Genomic DNA, 24,070 nt, shown 5'->3' with positions numbered 1-24,070 from the left:
ACACACATGTACACACAAACACTACATGCAAGGGGAAGGCCAGCAGACTGTCATCATTCTCCAAAGCCAAAACAGATCCATCCACCATCTTGGCCACAGCTAGTCTGGCAGTTCTTTTGGTGGCTGTTTTTTTTTTTCTTCCCTCCTCCCTTGTGTTACACATGCACGCACATACCCAGGATGACAAGCTGACTGGGGTTTGTTTGCTCGGCAGGGGGATGAAGCCATCTGTCCCAATAAAGGGTTAATCCAAGCAAAATTACAGGCCGCACAATCCAACATTTTCCAGTCTCCTCATGGCCTTGCTTGTTTTACTTGTCGGGGAGTGGGGGGTCCGGACTATCACCATCAAATCTCACAGCTGCTTTAACCCCCCACCGAAACACCTGATACGGCAAAGCCCTCAAGAGAAGTCCCTTCATGGTGCTTGTGGAGTATTTGATATCAAAGTGGCTTTGGATTTTTGGACATTGGCTTGGAGTCGGGGGGGTGGGTCACTGCTCCGGCTGACCATGCATTCACACACGACCAAAAATTAGGGAGCAAAACAGGCCTTACACTGCTACATTTTCCTCTCATTTGCGTCTCCGTGACCAATGCTTTGTTTTCAAATGACTCCTATGAGAATAAGAATGAACGATGGGCCTAGTCGGAGGAAAAAAAGGTAGACAGATTAGAGAAACAAAAACCTGAAGGGCCAGTAGTGCAGAGTAAAGCTAAATCAGCCAGAAAGCTGCCGGAAAATGCAGCCCCCCCACCCCCCCATCTCAAATCAACATGCACACATGGCCTTTTGTCTTTTGATTGCACCCAGTAAAAAGCACCGTGGGCTAGCGGGATACCTCCAGCAACATGGAAATGGAAAAGAAAGGCTCTAAAATGATCCATTTAGAGGGGCGGGGAGCTAGTGGGGATGGATGGAGAGAGACGAGGAGGGGGAGGTCATGCAGTCATAAGACTGATTGTGGAGGAAAAAAAAATAGTCTGAAAAGAATAAAAAGAAAAAGGGAAGAACAGACAAACACAGATGCCGTAATCGCTTCCAATTATACATACCGTGTCAACAGAGCACATTTCTCACAGCCTACACAGAGGCTGGAGTGTTTCCAGAAGAAACGCATATGCATTAGGGTAGTGACACTTTCGTCTCGGGCATCTACCTGCGAGAAATGTTAAGACAGACAATACCTGCGAGGCGGCGCACACGCACAGCTTGAGTTTGACCACAAAACATCAGCCTCCATTACTGGCGGCAATGTGCCTGCGCCGCCGTCTCCCCCTGCTCACTCCTGATGCCTTCCGCCTGATGCACAGCCATCCTCCCCAAGCTCTCCATCCCAACCCCCAACCATTACACGGCAGCATCCCCTTTTCAAATCAAACACAAAGCAACATACCGCCGTCACTCAGCCTCCCTTCCGTCCCCTATCGTCCACACTGCGTCGACAGGAGACACAAGGCAAGAAAATCCATCCAGGTGCGGAGGAAGAAAAAAAAAAAAAGCGGCGCAGATTTGACGCCTCACCCTCGCCAGCGTCTGTCCTCTGTCCGGCTTTGTGATGCTAAGCTAAAGTGAGCTAAGCTAAGCGGTGTCCACACATTGGCGTCTCATTCCCAAACACGGCAATGCTAGGTCGGGCTTGTGTCTGTCTCTCTCTCACCGACTGAGCCCCGCTGTCTCCCGTCTCACGGGCACCCACATGCACCCGCCCACCTCCCCTCTTTTCCTCCCTCATTCTGGCCCACCCTCCCCTTTTCCTGGTTATTCACCCCCATTATTTCCTCTTGTTGGTTCTCACCGACCTTTCTCGTCCACAAAAACTCCCATCCCTCCCATCAAGGCGCAACAAACATCGTGGACCAATTGGTCAGCTCACAAAGACCGAGCCATGAAAAGCTGCAAGTTGGACTACAGAGTGCCCGTGTGCAAATACACAAAATGCAAATGTCCTCCCGAGACACAATCTATCAATTACTAATATTAAGTGTCCACTGTTATTTCCATGTGTCCAAGCGAATTGCAACCCACCAAAATTCATCAACGGAAAGGTCAAAATAGGCCTCTCAAAATAAATTTAAAAGCAGTACAAGGCCTTATCTTTTCATAGATACAAGTAGCAAAATATCACAGTGCCCACCATTGTGCCGAAAATATACATGAGTCAAAGTGACCTTTTAAATCTATACAATGAACTTTTGAGTCTTTTGAGGTTTGAGCTACATAACATTCGTGAGAACGGAAGTGTCAGAAAAGATTGTCCACACCTAGATGTAACCTTTGTAAGATGTATAAGTCATTACGGGCAAATTTATATAGGGAAAAAAAGTGGGTTATTGGCAGAAAAATGACAATATGTTGAAATGCTTGGGGTATCATACCTCCAATGCATCTAGTCCTATTATATTCTATATTCCACCAATGCATCTCCACAGATGTCGAACTCCAGTCCTGGAGGGCCGGTATCCTGCATGTTTTCCGGTTTTCTCTCCCCAAAACTCTTGATTCAAATGATTAGGATCATTTTTAAGTTCTTGCAGATCTTGCGAATAAGCTAATCATTTGAAACAGGTGTGTTAGGGAGAGAAAACATGCAGGATACCGGCCCTCCAGGACTGGAGTTCGACACCTGTGGATATGTCACACTTTATTGTGCAATATTAGCAATTCATAATGCATGTTGTGCCGTGGGGATTACGATCAGTTAATAAACCACATATAAGTTTGCACGATAACAGGTTTCTATTAGTGCAAGAATTGCTCGTAAAGTTTGTTGTTTATTTACTGAGTAGTACGAGATAGTGTGAGTACATGACTGTGTGTGAGTAGAGCTGATGGAGACTATGGATCTCGGGGTGCAGCTCCCATCATTCATTCTGTTTGGCAAGTTTCTTTTGATTCAATTTGACTGAAGGCGCTAGCTTCAAAGAACTTCCCTGGCCAGCATACAGCACTTTTGGGTCAACGACATCTTATGATTTTTATCATTCAAACAGAATTGTTTTAAGATGGGTATCTCTCTCGGCCTATGATTGCTACACAATAGATATGCATAAATGCTAAATGTATTGTTATTATTTAAAATAGTCATGTTTTATATCGTAATGTAATAATTTCATTACGAGAGCTCTAAACTTTAGGGACTGACCAATTATTGGCCGGCACAGTGATAGGTGCTTGATTTACTGCCAAATACCATGGGAAATATATACTTGTTTCGCTTGACTATTTTTTTTTTTTTAACTCCGTGAAGCTTTTGATATAAAATTACAACATGTATGTTGTCTAAAATCTGTTTTAAAGGATAAATACAAAAATACACAATATGAAGATCAGACAAAAATGTTTAGTAAATACTGTATGTGAACTAGTGAAGGATAAATGAAGCTTCACGAAGCATTTGTTTGTTTTTTTTAACTCTTCTAAATGGCGCTTCTGATGCAGTGTAAAAGTAATACATTTCAACTAGACTAGCATTTATCTTTAACCCAAGAAAACCATCATTACAAGTAAAAGAAGAAAAAAAAAATATCAAGTGCTTCATGAAGCTTCATTTTCCCCATCATGAATTCAATCCGAAGATCATTTACTTCATATTGCTTAAATGTCAGTTTTTGTGAGTTTCCTCAGTATTTTTGCTTCATTTTCATCACTAAATTCAACAACAGGAGTTTTTATTTTTGATTTAATTTTAATTTTGATGTCAATGTTTTCCCTTTAACTGCAAATGAATACCGGCTCGCTTGACGACTAATTATCGATATCAGCCCTGAAAACAATATATATCGGTCCATCTCTACTAAACCTTTTGAACAATCGCTACCCAACCTATTTATTTTTCTCCACTTTAGTGGACCATGTTGAAAGGTTTAAATCTTTTGACCCATTGGCGCTACGCTACAAACTCCTAGTGTGCTCAGTAGAGGACATTCTTGCTAAGAAGGACTAAGAAGTTTGATGTTAATGTGGGGATTCAGTTTACTGAAAGACAGAAATGAATAGGCTGGGTCTCAGGAGGATATATGAGCATTCACAAAGACACACTATGAGGCAAACATTTAAAAAAAAAGTGCAAAAAAAAACAAGTTTTATAGAGACTAAAAGGTAGCGCTGAAGTCATACTGAGCCTGTTTTATCTTTAGCTTTGATCCTAATTTGTTGCTCAAGTCCACCATCATTTCTAAATGAAAGAGCACTTTTGTTCAGGCGACACAACGAGCATGCTGGTGCAATTCTCAGCGGGCACACCACCAGCTTGTTGATGCTCACACAGCCGAGTTCAAATGTTTACCTTAGCGTTGCTAGCAAACTGAAGCCAGCATGCATTGGAGTATGTGAGAGTGTTGTCGCATCTCTCCATCTGTCTCTCCTCCTTCATCTCCCATTTGCTGCCCCCCCCCCTCCCTTCACACACCCAAACTCCACCCAACCCCCATCTCCATCCTTGCGGCTTCAGCGCCCCCCCCCCCCTCCCTCTTAGCTGTCCTCTTAGCCTATATACAGGCCGCCCAATCGTCTGCGCCACGATGCCTCACTCAGAAAAGCACAAGCATTCCAGTGTCTGCAAACATCTCTCATTTAAGAAGATCAAGCCACCCACATCCCTCCAATCGCACACCCTTCTCAGTTTGTCTGCAACAACTTAACAAAAGAAGGAAGAAAGCAGCCATCCCAAGGGAGAGAGGCAGGACAAGAAGCCCTGGTGTCGTGAGTTGGGGTCAAGGGTCATCAAAGAGAGCGGCGAGAGGGAGTGGAGGGTCGGCAAAGATAATGGGTGTGCTGAATGTGCATTTGGGGTGACCACGAGGGATGTTGCCTTGGATAATGGGGGAAGGGGGGCAGAGCAGTGACTTTTTATGTTGGAGAAACATCTGAGCTGAAAAACCTCTCGTAGCGATTAGAACACCTACTTGGCGTGCCTTTTAACTTTATTGCATGTCACTATTCGTGTCTTCAAATTAACCAATGTTACAGCATTAACGTTTGATGAAACTGCTGTAGTTTTCCAACTATAAGCCGTGCCGATGTTTAAGTCGCACCAACAAAAATGTGAAAACAGAAATGTTATTTTTGTCACGTACAAGCCACAGTGGACTACAAGCTGCATATTGTAACATCAGGTATTTATTATATTTCAAATATGATCTTAAAATTTGTGTTATTGTTTTAAGCTTTTGTTTTTTTCTGCTCGGTTACACCAACATCAATTCCTTCAACACAAACTGAACATTTAGAAATAAGAGCATCACTAACATATTTTAAACATTAAACCACTACACTCATATTGTTAGAATACTACACCAACACAACAGTATCATGCCAGATCATCTTTACGATTGGAGAGTGCACAATACTGGTGAGTAAAATAGCAGTTTGAACTCAAAATCAATGCTAAGTCTTCTTCCTCTCCCTTTGTTTACTGTGAGAATTCTCTATGGTGGCTATTAAAAAAAAGTCACAGGTTTCAAAATGTGAGAAAAAAAAGTATTGGCTTGTAGTCGGTAAATATTGTTGCATTAATCATATAATTACTCATGTTAGCGGTACATTGAATATTGATTTTGAAAGCAAATGTTCAAAAATGAGTGAGAATTCAACAACAACAAAAAACAGCTCAAAATATCACGTTCTTTGCTCCAAATATTTTGGAAGGAAACCATCTTTTATTGTGTTCTATATCGATTAACCAATCTATTCTTTCAATTGGGTATTTGGACAATAAAAAGGCCCATAAAACAATAGAGATTTTGCAAAGTTAAACGTATTTGTGTACATTCTTTTATCCCTAGTATATTTATTATTTTTATTTTCTCCTGTTATTTTGATTCCTTTTTTCTGTGATATTGTTTATGTTCCACTGGATTTTGCTTATTATTTATACAATTCCTGAAACTGTATTGAAATTTTTGCAATAAACACATTAAAGGTATTTAGCGTACGTGAAAAAGTATTTATTTATCAAAATAATTACAGACAAAATATTAACTTTTTGCCTCTGAAAATGGCTGAAGAAGATAAGTTCTAATAGGTAGTACTAACACTATAATGTGTGAAGAAGTGGTTTACATAGAGCAGAAGAATGTGGTGCATCCAGAGTTTTGGGTATTTTGAAAAAAATGTACTAGTCATTGTCCTAGGGTGTCATAAGACCAATATTATTGTTGACCCAATAGAAAAATGTCATATTGAGATATGGAAAACCATATTAAGTGAAGCTGCGAGTATGCTCTGGTGCAAGACTCAAAAGTAAACAAATATCTCACAGTAATTTTACAACCATTTGAAAAAACAAAACAAAAACAAAGTGAATAACAGATGTTCTTGCATATTTCCGCAGCTCCACAATAACACAAGAAGCAAATCCCCTCACTGATCAAGCGCGCAACATTTTAAGCAAATTGCAGGTAAAAAGGAAAAGGAACATCTTCGGTTCTTGTGTCATATACTTTTTTTTTTTTTTAATCACATTTTTGAAAAGGGACACCTCCACAGATTCTAAATGTGCTTTGTCCACCTGCTCATGTGCACTAATCACCAACAGAAGCCCATCTGACAAACGTCCACATTGACCTCTCACAACTATTAACAGCAATGCCATCACACTTAAGACCTAACACCGCATAAATGAACAGATGCTTCCTTTTATTTATTTATTTATTTGATTTACTTTGCCGGCCTTGTATGAAGCCTATAAGGAATAATTTATTTGGCGAGGGGATGCGAAATCTGCGATACATGTAACCGTGCGAAAGACGGTGAATATGCAAATGTTTTATGGCAAGACAATTGGATGCCAACAAAGCAATATGGCCCGGGGAACGTCTTTACACTTCGGTTGGAGCTAACGCCGGGGTTTTTTACGAGAGAGTCATAGAACACTCAGCGATTAAACTGGCCATTACAGCGAGACCCCCACCCGACACAAGCGGTGTCTGCCTGACATATGGCAGAGGATGTAATGCAGATAAAGTCTCCTCAACAAGCAACCGGAAAACAGTTAGTAATTTACCGTATGAGGCGGGCTGTGAATATCCTCAGGCTGGACAATAAATCGAATTAATTTGATAAAATCATAATTCTACAAAATCAACAATGTGAAAATGAGCTCATTTGCGAAATAGAGGTTTTGCATAAATGGCAGAATGTTAGATGGGTGGTTTAGGAGACATGTTGTCTACTTTGCTGATTTAATTCAAAAGATATATTTTGTTCCGTTCTTCAAGAATTCAGACATTTAACCCTTGGTGCTTGTTTAAATTAAGAAAATAAATAAACAAATAACTGTTTTTTGGCTAAATGGGGTCTAAATCATTCATTACCTCAAAAATCAACAATTTGGAAATGACCCAAATCATACAATATATGTTTACAATAGGTACTAACCGAGGGTTTACAAGAGGTCCTACCTTAATTAACTCATTCAATCCCAAAGACATATTTTTACGCTTTATAAGAGTCCAGACATTTATTCCCAAGAATTCATGCGTTCTGATTTTTTTTTCAAGTTTTTGGCTGAAGGACGGTCTAAAAATAAAAAATAAAAATAATAATTGCTGCTACTAAAAGAGTTTAGTCAATAATTACTTAAGGGTGTTTTTGCTGGTTAAGGTTGGATTTAATCACTTTAGCACCAAGTTATTTTTAGACCCTTCTTTAGCCAAATACTTGGGGGGGAAATGGGGTGAAAAACTCTTACTAAGCCATCATCATTTTCTCACAGAAAAATTAAATGACTTCTTTTGAATAAACAAAAAAATATAATGAAACAACTTTCACGAAGGACAAGACAAATCAGAATCACCACGGTTGAGAAGCTGAAATTTTAAACTAGACAACGATTTACTCGATTATTAAATAGTTCAGAGTCGATTCATTTGATCATCCATCATTCGATGAATTTCAACAGCTCTACAAACAGAAGAAAAGTACAAAAATCAAAGACTCACAAGGCACGGCGTGACGATAGAGGTTGTCTCGGATAATTTGCTGCAGTTCGTGGTCGGGTGAAGACTTCTGGAAGCGCTGGCTAAGATAATGCTTCAGATCCTTGTTCAGCTTATTTCCTGCCATTGTGGACACAAACAGGAAAACATGTGGTTACCGTTCCAAAACAAATCATACCAAAAAAAAAAAAAAAAAAAAAATCACTGTTGTAAAATTTGGCTGCTGAATAAAATAAACAGGTTGGCTTTGTTGTACTAAACATGCATTGTACACTTGCCATTACCACTTAAAAGAGAGGCAGATTCACCCTCAGCTTGCCAGCTAGCCAGAACTCTTACGGCTAGCATTACAGCTAGCAATGCGAATCAGTCATCCTACCGCTTGACCATCTGGACCCAAAAACACTTTAGCCCACTGAATGGTGTGAATGTGCATGCGTGCAAGGGTGTGGGTTTCTTTCCAAGTGCCTTTGTGTGACCGTCCACATTACTGACCATGCGAAACACGTGCAAAAGACAAAAACGTACGATGACAGGTAATAGCTCAGATTTTTTTTTTTTAATGATTGAGCTAATTATGGTGCATCATCTTGGAAGAATTTGCACCATATGTCTTTTTTGTCATCTTTGCATTGCTGTTGAGGCCGCCTTCGGTTTTCCTGGGCAAACAGCTATAGTCATAAAGGCCCAGGATTCTGTTTCCATGGAAACTGTGTATGTGCTTGTGTGTTTAATAACATGATTGATATTGTAAGCAGACTACAGGGAAGCATTATGCACTGAATGGAAGTGTAGAATATCATCAAATCTGCATGTATATCCTACCGGCGTGATATTTGACGCACCGGCTTCATGTATTACGTATACGTGCACCTGACTTTTTTTTTCAGTAAACCATGAATTCATTCTATCAGTTCCAAATTCATCCATTTGGAGGCAAAAGGTGGAGTCTGAGCCCCGCAGCCTACGCGACTCCTGAAAGGAATCCCCGCTCCTGGCGCCGTCCCATCCAGACAAATCGCAGTGTTGTAATCCTCACCACAGGTCACAGGCAAGCACTCGGGCCAACAGAGAGCGCGTAACACACATACGGCAGCCTGCTCTTGTAGACACCAGTTACTGGAGAGCGATGGATATTATACCACCAATAAAAACGTGGCTGTGTGGCCCAGACTGAATGTGAGGAATCAACAACAAAATTAGTCGAGTAGATCGAGTTTATTCTCCCAAACTACTTTACGTCAACTAAATCGGAACACGCCGTACTTTGTTGATTCTTGTGAGGTAAACACACTTGGCCTTAAGGATCGAAAACAGGACAACCTCCATCTCAAAAAAACATGCGGCTCATGTCCTCTTTAAAACAATTAGTCCATTCAAATGGCTGCCAAGTAAGTTAAGGCCGTAAACCAATTAACTACCACCACAAAACAATTACTGGACTACAACAACAACTGAATGGAGCACTCTGTTTTTGGTAGATCAAGAAACAGTAAGCTTGGCCTCATTTTCTTCCTCAACCCAATATACAGTCGGCCCCCGCCTTACGAGCACCCTGATTTACGAACAATTCGCCTTACGAGCGTGGATCAGGGGGATTTTAGTCCTCCGCTTACGAACAAACCTCTCGCCTTACGAGCATTCCGACAATCCAGCCATTGAGTATGTAGAAATGTTCTCGCTAAACTGCGTCATCAATTTCAACAGGTGCGTCATCTAAAATCATCAGTAGATACTTGTGGCGATTACGTGAACGCTATTGGTCTTACAACGTCACACTGACTGTCTCACTCACGGTGTCTAAATATAATTACCATTTAAGTGTAGTGTTTGTACAGCTAAAGGGAAAAACAGCTGACATGAAATTAAATGTGCCGATTGCAGGACAAAGAATTGTCATTGGTTTAAATGTGTGTTTTTTTAAAAATTAATTGTCAATACATTCCAACCGTTTAAAAAAAAAGTGCGAATAATTATCAGTCAGTCAAGGAGACGCCAATATGCTATTGGTCGATTAAGGTCACCCGGTCTCACTCACGGAGATGCTATTGGCCGGCGTCACACGTCAATCACAGAAATGCCGATATGCTATTGGCCGAACGCCTTTATCTAGCTTGATGGGACAGGATGGAAGGAACGAGAGAAAATGAGTGAAAAACGGAATGTTTTGAAGACTTTGCAAACTTTATCTGTTAGACATAGCTTCTAAAATTACTAGCAGCGGTAAAGGAAGAAATAAGAGGATGATGTTTTAGTATCTGCGTGATTTGCACCCTGACTGAAAGAGTTACTGTAACACTGTAAGACCAATAGCATATTTGCGTCGCCGCGTTGAGTCCGAGCGATGGTCTGCTCTCTTTTACGGGTGGTATTACGTTACCATCTAGTAGATGACTGACATAACTGCAAGTCATGTTAGTCGTGGAACCTCCCAACATGCTTTGAGGCAGCGACACTGTTGCAATACTATGAGCTGAACCGACCAGTAAATTGATGCTCGAACAAGCTGTAAGTGTGGTGGCTTGTTAAAACAACACACAGAAACCCTCCCCTCCGCCACCACCCAGCTCATTTGACATCGGGAAAAACAGCTGACATGAAATTAAGTGTGCCGATTGCAGGACAGAGAATTGTCATTGGTTTAAATGTGTGGGTTTTTTTTTTAATTAATTGTCAATACATTCCAACCGTTTAAAAAAAACGTGCCAATAAGTATCAGTCAGTCAAGGAGACACCAATATGCTATTGGTCGATTAAGGTCACCCGGTCTCACTCACGGAGATGCTATTGGCCGGCGTCACACGTCAATCACAGAAGTGCCGATATGCTATTGGCCGAACGCCTTTATCTAGCTTGATGGCACAGCTGGTTGGGATGGAAGGAAGTAGAGAAAACCCTGACTGAAAAAGTTACTGTGACACTGTAAGACCAATAGCATATCTACTTTCCAGTGTTGACTTGTGCTTGTCTCAGCTTAAGTCATGTCTTTCCAAAGGTAAAAGTCATTTTTCCTTTGCTGTTGTTATATATTGCAATTGTACAGCAGATAATGTTACTCAATATCATTATATGTATGCAGCGTAATGTGTTACCCAAGGCTTCTGCGCGCGTTGCACGCATTCACGAATTAACATGGGTTTGGATTGCCCGCTATACGAGCAATTCGAGATACGAGCGTAGCTGCTGAACGGATTAAGTTCGTAACCCGGGGGCCCACTGTATCTTCCTGCGAGCCAGCCTAATCGTTTGTGTCCACTATTGTGTCCATTTTGTCCCAGCGAGACAGCAAATTTAAACACGCGAGAGCACAGTAGGGCTTAGTAAGGTAGCTCTAATTAGACAAAACGTAAAGACCAAAAACAAATGCACTACAGTGGACACAAAAAAAAATCGTCTGAGGAGGATGTGCATACACACTGTGTACACAAGGGGTAGTGATGGAAACTTAGGGAGAGCGACATAAATTGTAAGGGGCCCACGTAAAATGATGCCAACACACAAACGTCCACCGAAAAATGCTCACATGTAACCTGTTACTCGTATGCACCTGTATTTAGCTTTTAACCCTGTTTGCTTTTTTTTTTCCATGTCATAAGATGTCATGCTACTACCTTTGCGATCGACCATGATCAACGAATTGCGCACAGCGGTGTACATCATCAAGCATAAAGCCAACAAGTGCTAACGCAGTGGATTGACTCATTTGCATCCAGCGATAATCCTCATGGCTACAATCTGAAATTCTACAAATCCAAGTGCAATTTCTAAATCATTGGTTTGAAAGTAGGCACAAGCTAGAAGAAATCCACCCACCCCCAATTCTTTTTGGAGGATGATAATTAAATAAGACATGTCTTTCAAATGCTGCACACCTGTTATACATTTTCCATAAAATGTGGGGAGGGGGCCAATAATCCATGAGAGAGCGAAAAAGAACTGATTTCGCTACAGAGAACACAACAGCCAGTCAGGCAAAACATGAGTGCATTTTTTGACACAAATTAAAAGTGAAAAGTTTTGTACTTAACAGGAATGTCCTATTGCAAATGCCAAGATCCCCCCCCACTACGCTCCCCACAATCACCGGGCCAAGGCCAGACAAGGCACCAGCCAGGCCTTCGCTGTAATTGGTCACACTTAAGGAAATGGAGACACCAGCCAAACCCTACACTGAAACTTGACATCTGTATTCACACTAGAGGGGGAAAAAAAAAAGTCCTCGCTGAAACTCTATCCGCAGATGGTGGGGATGGGTGGAAACCAACAGTTTGGAAGAGTTTTGTGTGGCTTTAAGCGCCAAACTACAAAATGTTTTAGAAGCAATTATAAATATAAATGCCCTTGGTAATGTTAATTGAACAAAAAAAACGTAGTTAGATATTGTCTAAGGTTCTCAACCATTGTTCAATGCTGGAGCCCATTGGAAATATTTTATAGCCAAGTGCTCGCTAAAAAATGTGTTTGGATTAAAAAAAATAACACCTAAAACAATGCTGTGCCATCAGGGTCAAATTTAATAAACTTTGAAACTACATTTGTATTTTATTCAATAGATAGTGTAACATCTTTATTTCTGGCTCATCAAAATTGTGACACTAATGACAATGTGCATCAGTATAAAACCAAAGTTTTGCAAAGGAGTCACTATAAGAATTTAGCACAATGTTCCTTAAGGTTCCATTTAATTTGCTCTTGATTTGAAAATAAAAACTAACTCTTCCTATCATGCCAGAATATGGTGTTGCTAAAGACAAAGCGCATGCATAAACAAAATCAAGTTTGGCAAAGGAGTCACTATAACACAATTTAACATTAAACTGTTTCAGTTTCCAATTAATTTGCTCCAAATTTGAATAGAAAAAAAATGTTCCTGTCCAGCCAGGAAATTATGTCTCTAAAGACAGTGTGCATCCGTATAAAACAAAATCAAATAGTTTTGCAAAGGAGTCATTATTACACTATCTATATGTTACTTAATTTTACAATTAATTAGCTCTTGATTTGAAAAGAAAGATTAACTTTTCCTATCACATCAGAAAATGGCGTCACTAATGACAACGCGCATCCATATAAAAACAAACAAGAGGTTTTGCTAAGGAGTCACTATAAGACAATTATCAATATGTTGCCTTATGTTCCAATTAATTTGCTCTTGATTTGAAAAGAAAAACTGTTTCCGTCTCACTAGAAAATGGTGTTGCTAACAACAATGCGCATCCGTATAACCCTGCACTACAGTTTGCCAAACTAGTTTGGCAAAGGAGTCACGAGTCCATGTAATATTACTAGCAACAACCATAATGTAGCACCAACTTGAAATCCAATAACATTTCCCCAAAGTAAGTTATGGCGAGAAAATAAGCTTCACGACCGATTGGATTTCTGCACTTCAATCCCTCTCTAATTTGAATTTGGTCTAACCGCACATTTTTCCAAGCTATGTCAAGACTAATCAATCTCTTAAGTGAAGACTTCATCCTGGGCTGCAGTTAATCAGATAATCAGGCCTAATCACCACTTAATTGATTCAACCAGTGGTGGCTATGTACAGTTAACATTCTGCATCATTCTGATCAGGGCTTAACCATATGTTCTAGTCAGAGAACAGGAGCTGAGCAGGAACTTCTGTGACACTTAAAGAGGGGAAATCTTAGGTCATACCCACACATACAAGAGTTTTTAATCGCCAATAGCCCCCCCCCCCCCCCCCCCTAAAATAAAATCTTAATGAGAAATGAAATTTCATTTGTAAGAGAAAGCAAAACGACATAATGAGATTTTGGGCGAGTATAGCTTTCCGATGCCGTATCTCATCTAATAGCTGAGAATTAATTCATTGTCTACGGTCATCTGTTAAGAAATTATTCAATCTCAGGTAGCGGTGATGAATTACAGATGCACAAAGCGTGACGCCTAAAACCACAAGGGCCCATCTTGTCTGGGATTGGAGGAAGGGCAGATGGCTGTGCCCTTCTGGGTCTCTTACACCTAAAACTGACTTTGCTATTCTGAATAAGCAGCTTCACAAACACGAGACAGGTATGCAAGCATGTCTGTATCTGAGATTATCACTGCAATGTAAATCCCTTTAATGTGTAGCTTATGTTGCAGTAATGGCGGTGCTCTGTATCCATGGCAACAGCTGCCAGATGCGTTAAAACAGTGGCAGGGTTATCAGCAGCTTCAGTCCATCATAGTCTGCTGCCACCCTCTGGACAAACTATGCATTACAAAAACAAAAGACAAAGAGGGCACATGACAACAGATTTGGGGGTGAGATGACGTCATCCTTGTGCACAGACCTTAAGCAGCGCCAAGGAATTCACTACGTGCTGTGCCTAAATGATGTTACGTTATCACTAAATGAGACTCATAACTACCAAGACAAAACTGGTTTTTATTTAGGAGGAGGTTCAGATGCCTCTCAGTCCACACACACACACACTCCAAAATGACAAATTTTGGTTTGTTATTTTGGATTGTTATTTTAAAGGACATTATGAAGGTGAAGTTAACAGTTATTAAAAAGCAGTAGCGCCTTCACTATCGAATTTTTTTAAATAGTTCTTTTGAATAATTCAATCAATTATTTCATGCCTTGACTGAATAAGCTGAGTACATTTTGTTGTGTATTACAAATGTATTTTTTCCTCTGTATTACTGTCTGTTCACCAGTGACTTTGTATTTAGTTTTGTTAAGTGGAAAAAAACAATTACAGACATGTTCCAAAATTTTGTGACAAGAATAATCACTAAAAGAGTTGGAAAACATTTGTGAACATTTGCGAGCTTTAGCAAATAGTAATGCAAACGCATATTTTACTACTTCTGGCAATAATTGAAAATGTTCGCCCCTTGTGAGCTTTTATTCAAATCTTGCTCGCAGCCAACTCAACTTTTTGGCCCCTCATTGACGTAGTCACAATATTCTGTATTGTACTTTATAAAATCTTAAACCCAGTCACCTAATTTTGAATTTCATCCTGATTACCTCCAAAGGATTCTTGTCAAGACTTACAAGAGGATGCGAAAGTATAGTAGCTTTGGATAAGTTCAGAAAAGCCGCAGAGGGAAAAGGCCAGCCATAATGATATTTTACATTTAACGAAAAAAATCCCCACAGACCGGTAAAAGCTAGAGCAAACCACGATTAACCTCCTTGATGCAAACTTACTGTCAGCACCAGCTAATGATGTGATTGTGGGACTGATGTATAGGCGAGTTGAAAGCCTGTACTTATAAGGTTAATGACGGCACCATTGGGGGCTCTTCACCGACAGACAGTATTTCAACGCCAACATATTAGTCTCGTGTGGCAAGCCATCTGATCGGCTGCCAGATTTAATGCAGGCCTCCAGCAAAAAACCTAGTTCAGCATTTTTACACGGAGAAAAACTGAAGAACAAGGCATGTCACAAAACAAGACCGAGCAATACCAACCTTGTCACAACCTTGGGAGTGGCATGTATTAAAAGAAATGCATTGAAGAAGATAAAAAAAGTCACAATTTCAGGGCACCTATTGAAATATTGCACGGCATGCCTCGTGAGGAGAAACTACAGAAAATAAATGTATTCAGGGTACGTGGTTGATTAACACTGCCACCAGGGGGGGTGTGTTGCTTAGTAGTTGGACAGTGGACCATCTCACAATTGTTTACTGGTGAATCAACTCCTAAATTGATGGTTTTACGGCTGTTCTAAGTAAAATGTGTGCAAAACGGAAAGACAGCACCCTATAACTGTCATTTTGGTCCACATGAACGTGGTATTTCATTCTCAAATGTTCACATTGCTCTTAGTTGAACTGAAACAACTGTGAACTCAAAATTATTTAATAATTTGATTATTGCCAAATTAATAAATAAATTAAATAGGTGTGTGAGAAAATCACATTTGCAAAGATGTGTTTAAAAAGATGTGTAAATATTAACTTAAATAAGATAAACAATTGAGACACACACGTTTACCCAAATATAAGGTTTTTATTATGACAAATTCCGCTAAGTAGCTTTTTAAAACAGTATTCAAACATTTATAACTGTTGAATGGCTAATAAGAGGATATGTTAGATCAGTGGTTCTTGTCTCAACCTTTTCTTCACTTATGTGGCCCCTATAGTGTTTTTCAGCATAGAGCCCCTTAACCAACACAAAGCATTTTGGGATAGATAAATAAAAAATAATAATAAATAAATAAATAAATAAGGGTGTTGTGCCATAACTGTCCAATTTGTTAAACCTCCAAACTTTTTTTTTTTATATAATGGTCTATCCTCAAATATTTAAAAAAAAAAAAAAAAAAAAAAGTGTCCTCCTTTCAGGACCATAGCAAAGATCTCAAAAAGAAATCAGACTTTATTCTAAACATATTTTTCAAACATTTGACAGGTGGCATATGACAGCTTGGGCAGAACCATTTGGATGGGGGGCCCTGGATTTATACAATTACAAAATTGAACTAGGGATTTTTGCATGGATTTTTCTAAAATATATTTTAAAATCTCAGTTACAGCGAAGGACAGTCTAAACATACACCTTGTGACCAGGATGAAAATGATAGACTCTGCAACCCTGATATAATTTTATAATTTACTGAAGCCCTTTATTTATTCACAACCAAAATTTCTCATCTCAAAAGTTGGGACATTTTTTGACCAACTGTCACAACTAATGGGTAGAAATCATAAAAAAAATTCTGATTATTTATAACATACAAAAAAGTTGTGGCCATGTAGGTATATTTTCATTCATATTTGCTGCAAACTATTAGCATTGCTTTAGGTCTGCTGGGAAATTAACTGGGATGTTTATTATGAGCTCGCGTGGTTTCAAATGTCTGACCAGTTCTATTTTCCAACTTAAAATTAAGTCCTGAGGAAGCCTAATCGTACTGCTGAGTCCAAGCTTCTCATCCTCCACTTCTTGCCTCCCCTCCACTTACGTAATCCCCTGCTAATGACCCCCAAACTCATTTCGTTTTCTCGGCAGCACTCTTTGAACCACAAACATTCACCTCGAATCATCCTCCCGCACATATCCACCTCCGTCATGCCGTCAAAGGGCACAACTGACCCATTTCTCAATCGTCCGTCACCCCGTCATACTGCTGACTCAAGACTCGCTCAAGCTGTTGTGCGAACACACACACACACACACAAATACAGCCTTGCTCATGCGCATGAGTACATTTGGCAACACATGCACACAAAAGGGACTCAACTCTGCACATCTGTTCTCTGATCTAATTTTAGAACGAAGATGGGAACACAAACGAGTACTCACATGAACAAGCATAAATGGGGATAAAAGAGAGCAAAACGTTTTTAAAAGGTGAGTCATTTCCACTTCATCAAAAGACCAGCCCCCCACTTGAGTTATTATCATCATATAATATTCGCAGTAGTGCATCTATTAACACTCACATCTTTCATCTGAAAGAGAAAAATAGCAAAACAAGAAAACTGACCAAAAAAAGCAACCATTAATTTTCACACACAAAGCTGTATGTTCCAGTGTTGTGGGCTAATGTGCGAGCAGTCACTGCTGATTACATCCACAGTCCTTTCTGGGTCAGCATCAGGCAACACTCATCCCTTGCATCCTTGCATCCCTCCGCAGCCGACTGCGGGTCAGACGCGGAGGCACGCGCGCACTCAACAGTTAGGCTGTTATATTCACTTAGAACCAAGACCAGTTGATGGCGGAGCAATATAATATATGAAAAAAAAATATACACACACACATTAAAATTTTTTTTATATATATATATATATATATATATATATATATATATAAATATAAGCTAACGGTGGAGGCTAACCACATGACCCCAGGGCACACTTAGGACCACCCCCTCATTTGAACAATATTTCATGTTGACATCTTCAGCAGGAAAGAAAATAAATGAGGAGAGTGTTTTTTATGCACTGATATTTAGTTTTGTTTATATTTTTGTCTCTATCTAGACATTTATTTTATTTTTATTTTGAAATGTCATATTTATTATGATTTATAGTTATTAATGTTGTTTTGTTGTTTATTACATTTATATTTATTTAAAATCCTTCTAATCTGTGATATCAAAATATAACCTGAATAAAACATCATGTGTATGATGTGCACTTGTAGTTATCGGGCTTGGTAATAAGTTGAATTAATTCAACTAATTTGTCATGTTAAAAAATTAAATATTTTAAAATTTGCTTTTAAAAAAAATTGCTTAATTGTGGCATTTTAGTTCTGCACAATAATTTTTTGTGTATAAACTACAAATAGATTTATATTAAAACAAATTGGTGTTAAATATTTTCCAGAAAATATATTTATTTCTGAAATCAAATTAGTGTCCATGACAAGCGAACAAGTTCAACAGAATAAACAAAGTAGTTGCTTGTTGGACAATTGGAATTCACCCAGGCTGATGCCTTCATCCCCACGGAGGCCTCCTCCCACCACGCCATGGAGACGACAATGCGACGGAGAGACACACCCATCAGTCACATTTTAATTCAAATTTACTCAGCAATCTTTAAATGACAGAAATAGTCAAGCATCATCAGATTCCACAATATTAAAAAGGCTTTACACAACATACTGCCTCATCCAGTTTCACGTGGCATTTTAGTCTGTAGTGGGTCTCGAGTTCTTTGTCATGCGTCCAACTTGAGTCACTTAATCACAAACCACAATATTTTCACTTGTTAGTGTGCCTGCCACAACCACAATGTTTGGTAGCCGGACCAAACTTGAACATTCTTACTTGTGTTGGTGATAGTTTGATTTTAAAAAAGACAAAATAAAAGCCTTTTCATTTTACTCACATGCTAGGCAACACATGAGCAAATGTGACCATGTTTTCAACTATACCAATAAGGAAAACTATTATCTGAGATTATCTCATTCACAACCATTGACGTCTATAGACGTCAAAGATCCAGTGCAATTGTTAACTCAGTCACTGCCATTCACAATTATTGTATATACAGTCATTCAAAACTAACTTCAAGACTCAAAACAAGCAATTTCTTGTTGCTGTACGCTTGTGTAAATTTTGGAATTTGCACCAAAATTGTTTTTTGGAAGACAGTTCATTTTTGTATATATATATATATATATATATATATATATATATATATATATATATATATATATATATATATATATATATATATATATATATATATACATATATATATATATATAAAAAGCCTTGAATTTTGTGCCAAGCGTTATCTGAAGGGCCAATCCCTCAAGTGCCAGATGATTTGTTCATTTTGATGCATTTTTCAAGCCCAACAGACTATTGTATGGTATGACATTGAGGTCCCATATGAAAGATTGGATTCCATTCTTTACCTAGAAAAAAAATGAAGAGTCTACCTTATTCCGTTCTTTGGAATCACAGTTTGAAGGTCTTTTGAGTGCCACTAAGCCATTTTGGAAAATGTGTGAAAACAGTGACTTTGACACATTTTTTTGTAGCATCTGAAACATCTCAACACCTCAATCTCAACTTCTTTTCGATAAAACATGAACAAAAACAGTGAAAATGTGTTTTTGATGGCAAAATAACAGTTTGCGTATGTATATTACTATATTACAACAACTGACATGATATTAAGAGTGCTGGCCACGGGTGTCATCTATCCATTCATTAAAAAAAAAAGTGGATAAGAATTCTTGGCACACAACCTAAGTATTTTACATGACGAAAATTCTCATCCATGGCACTGAAAGAGTTAACATGTCTGACAGTTAAAATGGGAGTTAAACATGTCCTGTCATCAGATTTCAAGACAGCAAATCAAAATTGAAAGTAAACAAACGAAGATAGCGGTGTCAGGAAGACACATATTTGTACTTGAATAATGCAGAGAAAGTCTTAAAAAAGGGAGGGATTGTTAAACAGGGAGTAACGTAAAGGGTCTGGGGCTGTTGCCAACGGAGGGGGTGCACCACAGATGTGCCCCGAGTCCTGCACCTGAGTGGGAATGTGCTTAGTGGACAGAAAGTACACACATGAAAAATGAGCTAAAGCCAAGTTTTCCATCATGCGGCACACTTTAATTCTACTTGTCATGCTATGGTTTGGGTGAGCCCTGTTTCCTGTAAGCCTGATGGCAATAGTTACGTCAGCTACAGTACATGCGCTGAGAAGTGTGGCTGGAACAACGCAAACAAAGGTCAACAATGGAGGCTTTCTTTGCATATGGCTACAAGAATTCTACAGTTAACCCTATTTATCGTGGGGGATATGTTCCAGACCCACCTGTAATCCTTTATACCCGCTCATGTGCAACACACACACCTAAACTCATTAAAACGCACTAAGCCCTTGTTGTCACATTTGCCTGTACAATTCTCCAAATAATACAGATTGCGTGCTTCAAGCTGCTGATGTCACGTCACGTTTAAATTTAAAGTAATACTAACTGCTATCGAACTAATCTAGACACGTTAATAAGAGAAAAGAGGCAAAATTCATCGTCATAATAGCAAGTTACACAAGAAGCAAAATACAAATAATAAGTAGTATATATAAACACCAAAATGTTTAACAAAATCACGTAATTTCATCTAACTTAATCCTAAAATTTAATGTGAAAAGCTACAGGTGAGTTAACAGAAATTAGCATAGATGCTACATAATTATAAACCTGAAGAACGACTACATTAAAGCACACAGCATACTAGCTCGTGGCGCTAGCTACAATAAAATTCTGTCTCTACATTCAAATATGCATTGTGTACTATTAAAAAAAAAAAAAATCACCCCAAAAAAACAACAACAAACAATCGCTTCAAAATCAGGTACGTATCCTCCAGTGGCACAAACAATGACTCAGATATGCATAATGTGCCTTTTAGCTAGCAAAATACAAAATATCAAATATTTGCTGCAGAAGGATCAGCCCGGATCAAAAAATTTACTGCAAATATTTACCACATTTAGTTGGATTTGAAAAAATATTTGAACATTTTCAGGGTGTATAAAATGTAGTGTAACTGTAAACAAAAAACACTTGTCAGGCTTAAAAAAATAGGCACCGTAGCAGGTTTTTAATACATTTTTATTTATGGTGTTTTTGTGTAGTAGTGATCGTTGTTTTATTACCTTTAGAGGTGTGGATGCATCAAAACGGTTACATAATACAACATAATCATATGAGCTTTTCGGAGACTAAGGCATTACTCCTGGATGAAAAAGTCCAAAACTGGAATATCCATGAGTTGAAAAAATGAAACCTGTCTTGCACTTTCGATGGCTTCCCTCTGTGAGATTTATCACGCTGCCATTTCACGTTAGCTGCATTTCTGGGCCTTTTGTGAGCTGTGAAGGCTAAAGCTTCACCATAGCATGGATATTTAGAAGATCAGAGGCATGGCAAACATACAGTAAAAGTCAGTTGTACTGTAGTGAGCTTAGTTGTGGGGAAATGCTTGCGGCTCAAGGGTTTGTGGCTGGTTTAACCGGTTGAGAAGCAAATTATGTTGGCGTTTAAACGCCAAACCCATAAAGCAATTTACCTTCACCCTGATATATTTGTAAGTACATCTTCTCACCATTGTATGTTCCTAAACAAAGAAAATGTTTGCCCTCTTAAAAATATCATCGTCAGCCTTGCTGACGGTTCCTGGACTCTTCTTACACTTACTGTAAAATAACCAGAAATCTGACAATGACACTTTGCTGTAAAGTTGTAATTTTTGTGGTGTGGAACAAGCACATTTATCATAAGAGACATCTTGTAAAACCAGAAGAGGAAGTATTCATCTTAGCTGACAGCATGATTCAAGTAGTCATTCCAAGAATCAGGACCACAAAATTGGAAACAGAAAACATGCTCGTAGAATCATGGATCAGTATTGTGAGAGTTTAGTTTGGATGGTTTTAGGGCTGTCATTTATATGAGGGTGTATTTTTTTTTAAATGAGAAAAATATTCAAAAATATTCAGGCTATTCAAAAAGAACGAGGATTCATTTAAAATCTCTGTTAATGTAACCTTAACATTCATATCTTGTGCATAGCTTGCTCAAAGGGATAATGCATTTGATTTCCCATTTTTAAGCAGTAAAAAGTGAATATCTTGTTGATAATTTATTTGATTACAAAATTATTTTTAATGTCCAATTAATACATTTAAAACACATTGTTGTACTTACCGTCGCCTGAAAATGACATCAGCTGTGCTCAAGACTCAGGTAACGACCAATCATGGCTCACCTGCGGGTCATGTGACCTTCGTAAGCTCTATTGTGATTGATCGTTCATTTCATTTTCACTTGTCATCAAGTGACAAAAAAGTGTCTGTGAAAGGATTAATTGTATGTGAGGAATAATTTTTGCTCATTCAATCCCAGGCACATAATGTTTTTTTTTTCAAATATTTGCAAATTTTAGGCTAATTGTGGGTCTAAAATTGGCTGGTGCTAGAGAAGTTAATTCAAGATGAAATATGCATTCAAATTAAGCAATTAATACACGTCTTGTAAACCACCTAGTCATCATTTAGCTACTTATTTAAAATCGAAATTGCACAATTTAATCTTCCATTTTTAACACGACTAATTGAATTGAATCCTTTACTGCCCAGCCCTAGTACGCATCATTATTAAAACTCTTTAAAATCCTCAAATGTCATATTAAACTGCAGTTTACTGTTTCCGATCGACATCGACGTTTCAAGCGATATTAACAAAAGAGCCGACCAAGAACGAATCCAAATAAATGAATATCAAAGAAAGGCAGAAGCTCAGTGGCCAATCCGCGATCAATACAGCGGACATTCTGTCCACCACTCTGACTGATGTGCTGACTGGATCTAATCACATTCACGTATTGACTCAAAAAAACTTGGATCTCCTTCAGCTCTAGTTAAGCCCACAGAAAAGACCACAATCAGCAAAAAAAAGCCAAAGCGTGCAAAGCTGTCAAATGGAGAAGATACAAAACTACCGGGGCAAACCATTACGTACGCTTGTAGACCAATATATGTCTTTTATAACTGATTGCAATTTTTGTATCCAAAGCAAAAAATTCCTAAGGGTCCACTCGGTATATCCAAAGTCAGAAGGTGAATTAAATTCAATAAATTCCACACAGCAAAACAGTTTCATGTTGTTGCAACAGGCTACAAGTCAGAAAACATCACAGATGAAAAATGTGGGTCACGATGGAAACGAGCCTTGAGTTAATTCTCCAGTGAGGGCTTATGGCGTTAGCGTTAGCGCTCCAGCAAAGTCCCGAGACCAGTCAGAAGCCGTAGCATTAAGTTCAGCAACATTCAACCCAAAGACCTAAAGCCAACTCTGTACGGCGTGGTTGCTGTGGCTTACGGGGTGTTTACCTTGGAAGCTGCTGTGGCAGAAAGAGAGGTGTAAAAAAGCCACGCTCTCAGCTTCTAAAAGAGGAAGATAAACACCGGGCCTCGCGAGCGCTGACGCCACATGAAAAGGCCTTGATGCAAACGTGCAGCCACAGTTGGAAATTGTATAGCTGTCTGGAAGCAATGATAAATGATGTAACACAAGTGAGGAAATGGCGAGGTAAAATGAAGCCAGATTTTATATATACTGTATGTATACCATGCAATCGTTTAAGTCCTATGTACGGGATTTGACCACTAGGGGTAAAACAAGTCTTTCAGTAATGTGCGTACTTGAAAAACATTTTTTTTTTTTTAGTTTCATATTCCTACAATTATATTTATTTGATGCGCGTCAATAGAACAACAGCAACATAACAAGCTATCAACATGCTAGGTAGGCTAACTCCAAAAGAAACACTCTAAATAATAATGCATGGATGACAATGCAATAGGCTAAGCAAGTTTGATTTTGAAGTTTTGACATTTCTGTTATGATTAGCATGAAACGTTCCCGCGATTCCTTTATGCCAAATTATCGCAATCACGTTACATAACACGGTGCCGTGAAAGAATCACATTCAATCCTGTTGTTATGTGGGTCAAATTGACCCATTTGAAAGTTAGATGTTGACTAATTTTCAGTACAACACTTGTGCTTGGCTTACATATAAATAACATATAATTTAAAAAAATAGCTTTGGTATGTATTCTTGTTGCAATGTTTTTTTTTAAATGTTTTAAATTTATGGAACTTTTTT

At 38.7% G+C, this 24,070-nt stretch overlaps 1 protein-coding gene across 2 annotated transcripts in view; it reads right to left on the bottom strand.

The window, feature by feature from the left end:
- Window positions 1–24,070, bottom strand: part of magi1b (membrane associated guanylate kinase, WW and PDZ domain containing 1b) — a 106,422-nt gene that overhangs the window by 57,350 nt on the left and 25,002 nt on the right. For both annotated transcript variants that reach the window (XM_088422791.1, XM_088422792.1), the window contains exon 2: window positions 7,945–8,061. In XM_088422791.1, coding sequence (XP_088278917.1) covers window positions 7,945–8,061 — 117 coding nt within the window. The remainder of the gene's footprint in view (window positions 1–7,944; window positions 8,062–24,070) is intronic.

This window comes from Hippichthys cyanospilos, chromosome 9, assembly GCF_059441005.1.
Source record: "Hippichthys cyanospilos isolate Australia breed blue-spotted pipefish chromosome 9, RoL_Hcya_1.0, whole genome shotgun sequence".
Lineage (NCBI taxonomy): Eukaryota > Metazoa > Chordata > Actinopteri > Syngnathiformes > Syngnathidae > Hippichthys > Hippichthys cyanospilos.
This window is presented reverse-complemented; position numbering and strand designations above follow the sequence as displayed.